The sequence below is a fragment of the Vespa velutina genome, chromosome 13 (genome assembly GCF_912470025.1).
Source record: "Vespa velutina chromosome 13, iVesVel2.1, whole genome shotgun sequence".
NCBI classification, from domain to species: domain Eukaryota; kingdom Metazoa; phylum Arthropoda; class Insecta; order Hymenoptera; family Vespidae; genus Vespa; species Vespa velutina.
The window spans coordinates 1632060-1642059 of NC_062200.1; the positions used below are offsets into that span (position 1 = coordinate 1632060).

The window sequence follows — 10000 nt, forward strand, 5'->3', positions numbered from 1 at the left end:
ATTTTTTTATGACACGGTTTTTTTTTAAATCAAAAAAGATAATAATTTACATACGTAAATAGAATATGATTTATGAAATTTTCATGTAAAATTGCAATATTTAATTATAAGACTGAAGAAAAATGTTAACGTCGTTCTTAATAAAAGGGGTACATTGTTCTGCGCCTTCTTTTGTTTCGGTCCTGACGTTGCCTGACTTTCCCCACTTTTCAACCGTGCCATTCATAACTGTTGAACGGCCTTGCACCTTAGAGTCTATTGCTACGAAAATTCGATTACTTTATCACTGTCATGACAGATCATTATATAACATAGGGATAATATCAATGCATTCATGGGTGGAATCAAAATGCATACGATAATGCATCGACATTTTATTCGTCTCAAAAAAAAAAAAAAAAAAAAGAAAAAAAAAAGAAACATGTATTTACAACGTAATTTATTTGAGAATTATTTAAGAACAAATTGTTTTTTTTTTTAAATAATTCCATAGGTGTCCATCTTGTATTATTTTTTAAACCAACTAAAAAGAAGATGCAGTTAAAAAACAGGAAAAAAAAACAAACATAACCCCTAGAAAGAATATTTTAAATGATATTATATTTATAATTATTTTTGATTTATTCTTATAAAAAAAAAAAAAAAAGAAAGGAATTTTTGTGTACGAAAAAAATACGATAATTATCACTCGTATAACGGTGCTTTAGCTTAAATATTTCTACAATACGTCTTACTCGTGTTAAATTTTCCCGCGGGATGAATGACGTAATAATAAAACGATCAAAGCGCCACCAACATACGTAATCGATATACCGACACGACAATACTCGTTATCTTTGTGGTTAAGATTTGGATTAATAAATTAATATAATTTATTGTTTCTTTTCGCATTTATGATTCTTATAAAATTCGTAGATAGAAATATGAATATCAGAAGAAATAATTTTTATACTTTTCGTTTGAAGTCTTTAAAAAATTTAAAAAAGATTCAGACATTATATCCTTTTGAATTTTGCACATATTTATCCATATTATGTAATATATATATTATTTTTAAATAATTCATGTTAATAATTTAGTCTCTTTGTTATGTTATTAATAATACTTTGCAATTATTATTATTATTATTATTATTATTATTATTAATTAATTAATTAATTAATTAATGGAATAATAATTTGTCCCTTTGTGCAAATTATTCTATATAATAAAATATTCATATTATATAATGTAAATAATATTATTTAAACTAGAATCATCAATTTAAGATTAATTTACGTGATTGGATGAAAGACATAATTAAAAGAATTAAGATAAACAATAAATAAAAAGAAAATTCAACATACTTAAATATCTATCTTGAATATTCATTGATGATCATTTAAAGATAATTCTTCTTTTAATACAGATATTACCGCATTAAGAATATCTATGTCTCTTTGACGATGCCTTTTAATACTATGCATACTTTTTGGATCCAAGTCGGTGACATTAACACTGGTAAGAAAACAAAGCTCTTCAGATATTTTGATCACATATTCTTGTGGAACGGACAGCAGTGCTTCCCTGGAGAAAAAAAAAAAAAAAAAAAAAGAAAAGAAAAAAACAAAAAAGAAAACATATAAACATATTACAAAATTTACATTGATTGAAATTAATATTCATATTCTATTGATACATAAACACAACTTACGGTTTTAATTGTCGAAAAGTTATTAATATTGAACAATCTCTTGCAGTACAAAATAAAAGATAATTTTGTAATGCTATTAGATCTTTATTATTTATGTTGTTTGATATTTTATCATTGTTATATTCGATATTATCATCATTACTTTTATCTATTAACTCATCGTTGTAATAAGAAATATTTTCCTTCCATTGATCTGTATTTTTAATTAACTCAATATTCTCTTTAATTTTAGAAGTTGTACTTGGCCAATTGTCAGCATGATTTCCATTGGTATCCTTGTGTTCTTCTTTCGTATAATTCCAAGAAGAATTTATTAAATGAGAGTATATGATCTCATCGTTTATCACTGTCGAATGTTTATCGTAGATATCATAGATATGTTCTGTACCGACATATGGTAATCTTTGCATTGAAAGTATTCTTTCCAATATACAGTCCTTCGGTAGATCATTACTACTTTCACGTTTACATTCCTATAAAAAAAAGAAAAAAAAGAAAAAAAAAAAAAAAGAAGTTAAATAAATAATATTTCACTGAGAGATAATATTATGTCTATTTTATATAAATGAAAGAATATATATAAAAAACAAAAAAAATGTAATTCATACTTCCTGTAAAAGATAAAAAAGTTCTCTTGTTTTTGAAAGGAGTTTCTCATTGGTGCCACGAATAACTTCATTGTCACGTTCAGAAATATGATAAAAGCTATTACGTTCAAATTTAGCTCGCATTAACTCTGAACGTTTACTCTGAGGATAAGAGTGCAATAATATAGCACAAATTAAATTGCTGAACAAATTTACAGTGATATCTTCTTTTGTAGAAATATCAGCAGTTTGATAAAAATCATTTAATACAGTTTCAAGATCATTCGTTGAAAATTCTTGATCGTAAACGATCGTTCCATCCTTGAAGATCTTCAAATTATTTTGAGGTGATCTTAACAAGCCTTTGATCGCTCCGTTCATACGTTCGACATCCCCTGAGAAAAGATCGAACGGGCAATAACTGCTTCTATCATCGATCATTTTCTCATTAAACTGAAATCAAAGAGAAATATCGTTCGATCGATTAGTAATGATCTATTGGAAAGGGAAAAATAATAATAAAAATAATTCTAATGATTTCTATTACCTTGTAATACTGTGCAAGGCAATACGGACACTTTTGCAATCGTTGTTCCTCTTTACGTTGATATCCCTGTTTAGGTTTTATTTCTACGGCAAACGTCGATTTACTTTTAAATAAATCATGATCGAGTTTGGCGAACATCGATGGAAGAAAAGTATAATCTGGCATTTTCATGGCATATATCTTGACTTTCTTCTTGTACTTCCTTTTTTCTGTAACAAATATCACAAATAGACGTTCATTATTTATACACATTAATTATTATTATTATTATTATTATTATTATTATTATTATTATTAAATCGTGATTTGTTTATTGTAATGCTTTATCAACGCATAGATATTTTTTGTTATGTTGAAAAAAAAAAAAAAGAAAAAAAAAAAAAAGAGAATATAATGAGGAAATGAAAGAGAAAAAGAAAACAAACGAACGAACGAACGAACGAACGAACAAACAAACAAACAAACAAACAAATGAAATTACATACCATAATTTTTGAAGATAAATATTTATTAATTTATGCACACAATGATAATTTACATGCACTGAATGAATGACTTGAAATCACCGGGAGTTACGAGAGCTCGTTGAATCGAAATAATCACTCATTATCTCTCTCTCTCTCTCTCTCTCTCTCTCTCTCTCTCTCTCTACTTTCCATTCCCATAAAGCGTCTCTAAGGATATAAGAAGGGGTGACTCATTAAAGTTACTCTAACGAGTAACCACTGCCTTTCACGCTGATTCTCGTTCGGTGAACAGTAAAAAAAGAAAAGAAAAACGTTTCACGGCAACGATGACGATGTCGATGCTCTCTCTCTCTCTCTCTCTCTTTTATTCTCTTTTTCTCTTTCTCTCTCACATACTCCTTTTACACCTTGGTTGCTATGCTATTGTATCATGCGAAAAAAATGATTCCAAGGAAATAACAAAACTAACCTAAAATTGTTCATTTGAATTTCGTTCTGTAAAAAAATAAGAAAAAAAAGAAAAAAGGAGGAAAAAAGAAAAGAAAAGAAATCGAAAAAAAAAAAAACACGAAAAAAATATCTCTAAATGAATTCCATTCGATATCCATAAAAAAAAAAAAAAAAAAAAAAACAAAAAAAAAAACAATTCAACGTTATTAATTATTCAATCTATTAAATGATCTATTCAATATCAAAGAAGAATTTAGTTGAACGATGCAAATTATTCGGAAAAAAAATGAAAAAAAAGAAAGAAAAAAGAAAAAAAAAAAAAGAAAAAAGACAGAAAAGTTATTTTTATAAAAGCACGTGGGTTTTCGTTTCATCAATATTTCATAAAATTAAATCTTCGATATTCTCCCTCGTAAACGTATTTAAAATATTAAAATGTTATAGAATAATTCGTGATAAAAAAAAAAAACAAGAACGAAAAAAAGAAAGGAATAGAAAAGAAAAAAAAAAAAAAAAGAAAAAAAAGAAAGTTAGAAAGAAACGATAGGAAAAGTATTGTCCCTTTATTTTTCGTATTAATGCCTTTGCAGTTCTTTTTCGAGGAGATAATACATTTCCTACAAACCTATATTAAAATAAGAAATAGACTGGCCTCTTCCAAGAATGTATATATATACATATATATATGTAAATGTATTTATATAAGAAAATCATGTCTCGAGAAAATAGAACATGTATACGCTTATATATATATATATATATATATATATATATATATATATACATATGTACAAAGTTTTTCTTTTTGGTCGTTTGTCGTCGGCCGAGCAGAGCTCGATTCCAAGTATTTCGTATGCTTGTGTGTTGGAGAATGTCTGTGTGGACGCAGCGACGAGAGATTTTTTTCTTCTTTTTTTTCCTCTTTTTTTTTTTTTTTTTTTTTGTCGGGTCGTCTACCTTGGCATTGAAAAAAACAGGTACTTACATACATAATTTCTAAGAAATTATATAGGTCAGTGTGCCAATTTAATATAGGTCAGTAGTGTATATATATATATATATATGTATCGAATACGTAAGTCAAAATATTTTCGTTTTTTCTCCTTTCATAATATTCGAAGGCATTATTTTCTCGTTTAATACGTCGTTTCTTCTACGAATTAAATTAAAAATTATTTCTGCAAATTAATATAATAATTTTATTGAAAATATCATTATTTATTGAAAATATCATTAATTAAATAATGTGATAATGATATTTTCAATAAAAAATATTTTATTGAAAATATCATTATTACGAGGAAAGATATATATATATATATATTTTTTTTTTTTATGTTTAATCGATCGATTATTTATTTACTATTATTTTAGATGTCAAATATTGAAATTGAAGGATAAATTGTACATAAGTAATTACTATGTGATACACATATACATCTTCGTCTAATTTACTCATTCGATCGAAAAATAATTATCTATTATATTGATTTCGATTAACAATATATTTCATGATTTTAATCCTTATAAATTTTATATTGTATCGTATATTTCTCAGTAATAAAAATAATAAATTTATAATAAATATATTGTTTGACGAACGATGTACTTAAGGTAACGTTATGCGCATGCGCGGCGCGAACTATTCAACAGTCACGAAGTGGACAACATCGCCATGTTTGTTCGACTGACCACATCAGCTCAATATGGAATTTGTATCGTCCTCGTTAATTACAAATAATTAGTATATTTTTTTTCTAACGTACAATTCTTCCTTATACATCAATCGATTCCTTGTAACGTGTATTTCTAACGTGCATTGTTCGCAAGTCGTGATAATGTCGCATTAAGAAGATATTCATGAAAATAAAATCAGCGTCTTCGAATTGTCCAGTAGCCGGTGTAATGGGAGAAAGGAGAGGGGAGAGCTATTGGGTAATAACTTTTTTCCCCGAATTTTTTAGATTTTTATTACTGCGTTTATCGATCGTATTTCGTAATACATTCGATTTTCGTATATGCAAATATATATATATATCGCTCTTGGTTAAAAAATGCATTTTTATTTAATTAAAAATTATTGTCAATATTAATAATTCCAATTGATCAGATTTTTCATAACTTCAACGATCCTCTATATTTTATACTGCATGTTACTTTTTAATAATTGTTATTATATGAAATTAATATTTTCATTGACTCACTAGGTACCGGAAGTGACGTATCGGTGAACGAACTACGTAGTCCACTTTCGTATTTTGACCTGCTCGCCATTTTGAACACGCTGACAAGACTACAACGACGGTGCTTCGTCGTTCCGCATAATTACAGGTAAATTAGCATATTTTTTTTCTAACGTATAACTTTTTTCCGATATATCAATCGACAGCTGAACGAGCGATTTTCAAATAGCCGCGTTCTCAAGTCGGGACATTGTCATGTACAAAAGATATCGATGAAATATAAAATCGATATTTCGAAATACTTCCTTCTCCTTGTCTCTCCTTACCATTTAACAGGGAATTATTGCGTCATACATTTTCTTCAATTTTTTAGCTTTACTTTCACCAATATCGATATCCTTCTCTTTCATTTTTAATGAACAATAATTTTCTTGTAATAATTTTGATCGATTTTTATTCGATTTTCATATATACTCATTTATACATACATACATAAATATATACATACATACATACATAAATACATACATACATACATATATATATATATATATACACATCGTGCTTTTAATTTTATCCTGTAATAATATGATCCTATATTTTTCAGATTTCCAAGAATTGTACGCGAGACAGAACAGAAATACTAATTTCTTATATATACATACTTCTCCTTAGTCATACGTATAGGTAAGTTCATTTTTTTTAATAACATAGAACGAGAATTAATAGAGAGAGAGAGAGAGAGAGAGAGAGAGAGAGAACATACGTATATATCATTCGTCATGTAAACAGACATTGGGCTGTAGATTTCTAAGAAATATATCTTCCAAGAACAAAACAAAAACAGTCGAGCGTTCGAACTCTCTCAAGGCTAAGAAAGAGATCTTCATTCATATACAGTCTTTCGACGAGTACAGATCTATCTCCGTACATATATATATATAGATACGGTACGTACGTATATCAAAAGCAACGATTAATATCATTTAAATTAAATATTTAATTTTACAAATATACCTTACTTTAAATACGTCAATAACTATTTTATTCATTTTATATTACGGAAATAATTTCTTTAGGAAGATACAATTTCTTAGAGATGATAAATCGACGATATTGAAATCCATATTTCTTCGTGATACTTTCGTAGGATAACAACATTATATATATATATATATATATATATATATATATATATATATATATATATATTTTCATTTTTTTTTCTTTAGATTTTCGTCGCGTTCCTTAAAAAGAAAGAAAGAAAAAAGAATCAATTATATCAAATAACGAAAGCAATTACGGAAATAGTTTTGAAGGAACAAAAATGGATATGCGTGCCGTGGCGAGAGAATCGTGCGACTCGGTTTTATTATGGTTCTGCGTTGCTCGTACTGTGTATATTCCATCAAAGAAAGAAAGAAAGAAAGAAAGAAAGAAATAAAGAAAGAAAGAAAGAAAGAAGTTGAAAGTGGAAGGGAGAGAAAAGAGGGAATAGGAGAGGAAGGGGTATCGGGGGCGGGTTGGGGCTGAGGAGGAGGGGATGAGGGTAAGAGGTGGTAGAAGGGTGGGAGGAAAGAAAGGGTCTTTAGCGAGCCTTGCCCCGTTCAGAATCAGGTTCTTTCTTGTCACGGTACCTGACTCTCTTCGGGGGCCTTCCTCTACAGGTTCTCTTACACAATTCATGGACTTTGAACACGACACATATTGTGTGTGTGTGTGTGTGTATGTGTGTGTGCACGTGTGCGTGTGCTTGTGTGCGCGCGCGCGCGCGCGCGCGCCCGTTCCTCCAAGCGTTTCTATTAACGTTAGACGGACGACACATCGTATTAGAACGGGCCATCATTACTTTTGAAAAGGAGTATGACGAATTTAATATCCGTGTAATCTTAATCCGTCTTAATGAAAATCTATTATTAAAGAAATGGACAAAATTATTGTTGGCTTTTCTTTTTTTTTTTTTTTCTTTTTTCTTTTTCTTTTTCTTTTTCTTTCTTTTTATCTTTTCGTTTTGTTTTGTTTCGTTTTGTTTTCATTAAAGTTAATATATTTCGTTAGATCCTGCAGATTGCGTTCAAAATTGCTTTCAAACTTTGTCTTTCGATCGTTTTAATAATAATAATAATAATAATAATAATAATAATAATAATAATAAAGGAAAAAAAAAAGAGAGAGAAAAAAGATTTTATTTTGTTTTCGCGTCTTTCGATTCTATTCAAAGATAATTACTCTAATAGAATCATTTTCTCTTGACTTTTTTCTAGTAGATTTTATCGGAATATAATTCATTAGTTTTTCCTTTAGTTTTTTGTTGATTTTATCGAAATTTCATTTACTTGATTTCTCCGAATATTTTAGATCCTATCGAAATTATTTTTATTAGTTTCTTTATATTTTTTTTTTCCTTTTTTCTCTTTCTTCCTTTCTTCCTTTCTTTCTTTTGTTAGATTTTATCAAAAATGTTTTATTAGTTTTTCCTCTCTCTCTCTCTCTCTCTCTCTCTCTCTCTCTCTCTCTCTCTCTCTCTCTCTCTCTCTCTCTCTCTCTCTCTCTCTCTCTCTCTCTCTCGTTCTCTCTCTCTCTTTTTTTTTTCTTTCTTTTTTGCTTAGATTAAGCGATATCAGTTCGTTTAAATTTCTTAAATCTCATTAAATTTAATTCATTAGTATCTTCGATTTTATCAAAATTACTTTATTAGTTTTTTCTTTCTTTCTACTTTTTTTTTTTTTTTAAACTCCGATTAAGTTTGAATTAAATCGTTTGAATTTTTCTTAACTAAGTCAGAATAACTTTATTAAAATTTCGCTGGATTATTCTTGAAATTTTTCTCCTTGCAAAAAACAAAAACAAGAACAAAACAAAAAGAAAAAGAAGAAGAAGAAGAAGAAAAAGAAGAAGAAGAAGAAGAAGAAGAAGAAGAAAAAAGACCAGTTTATCTAAATATTTCTCAAGGAAAAGATTGGACTTTTTTTTTTTTTTCCTATTTCTACCAACCTCATTTAATCCTTTATTGCGAATGAACGATCAAAGCGTATATCGCTTGTGTATCGTAAACAAAGAATAACTTATCATCAAGGCATATTAATCTTGATTCAACAAGTTTCCTTTTTTTTTCTTTTCTTTTCTTTTCTTTTCTTTTCTTTTCTTTTTCGCTGATTATCAATCATTGATAATTGAACATGAAATTGAATCGTCGAGCTGAAGTATTAATTTTACTTTTTATTCGGATACGAGCGTTCCTTTCCATTTCAAAGTACTTCGGAGAAAGTGATAGAAAGAAAGATAGATGGATAGATAGATAGATAGATAGATAGATAGATAGATAGAGAAAGAGATAAAAAGAGAGAAAAAAGAAGAGAGAGGGGATATCAAGAGAAGAGGAGTCGGTAAAAAGGAAAGCGAAAACGGAGGGTTTGCCACTTGTTGCTAGAGAGCTTGTGGATTCTCAGTTCAAGGCGACGTAACACGAGCATTCCCGTTGTCTCTGACGACGAAGACAAAGACGACGATGACGCTGACGACAACGACGATGACGACGACGACGACGACGACGACGACGATATCGTCTTTGACGTTTCAGATACGCCTACGATCAACGTCGTCATATTTCGACTATCATTGGCTATACGTCAATGTTTAATTTTATAATATTTTCAAGGAAGTTTTAAACGTTAAGAAAATATATTTAAACTCTTCAACTTTTACAACTTCTATATATATATATATATAGAAAACATAAATATACATACATACGTACGTACATAAATAGATAAATATATATGTAAGTATATAGATAGATACTATGGTGTATATATTTATTAATGAACTTGTTTAATACGTCATACGTTTATAGATTAAAATTAGAAAGGTAACGATTAAGAAAAGTTTAATAAAGAAGATATATTAAGACGAAGAAGGGATGATTAACTTTAATAATTATTATAAGAAATTATCAATGAGATTTTAATCGATTTGGATCGTATTTCATTTGATATTTATTTTCGTTCGAACGAATTTCTTAGAAAATGAATTATTTAGATTTTTTTTTTTATGTATAATTTATAGAGAAAACA

At 28.2% G+C, this 10000-nt stretch overlaps 1 protein-coding gene and 1 long non-coding RNA gene across 3 annotated transcripts in view; one reads left to right on the top strand and one right to left on the bottom strand.

Annotated features, from left to right (window-relative positions):
* Positions 1 to 10000, bottom strand: part of LOC124953711 (inositol-pentakisphosphate 2-kinase) — a 46064-nt gene that overhangs the window by 1360 nt on the left and 34704 nt on the right. The window contains exons 3-7 of one of the 2 annotated variants that reach the window (XM_047505516.1): positions 2828 to 3036; positions 2302 to 2733; positions 1694 to 2166; positions 1347 to 1566; positions 1 to 261 (exon numbers count right to left, since the gene is read on the bottom strand). The exon at positions 1 to 261 is cut by the window's left edge and continues 1360 nt beyond it. In XM_047505516.1, the coding sequence (XP_047361472.1) occupies positions 1368 to 1566; positions 1694 to 2166; positions 2302 to 2733; positions 2828 to 3036 (1313 nt within the window). In that variant the 3' untranslated portion in view covers positions 1 to 261; positions 1347 to 1367. Of the gene's footprint in view, positions 262 to 1173; positions 1567 to 1693; positions 2167 to 2301; positions 2734 to 2827; positions 3037 to 10000 lie in introns of those variants that run through there. The other variant, XM_047505517.1, reaches the window with a different exon arrangement.
* Positions 5266 to 10000, top strand: part of LOC124953724 — a 6041-nt gene continuing 1306 nt past the window's right edge. The window contains exons 1-3 of the long non-coding RNA XR_007102322.1: positions 5266 to 5679; positions 5952 to 6075; positions 6535 to 6614. This is a non-coding gene — a long non-coding RNA (uncharacterized LOC124953724). The remainder of the gene's footprint in view (positions 5680 to 5951; positions 6076 to 6534; positions 6615 to 10000) is intronic.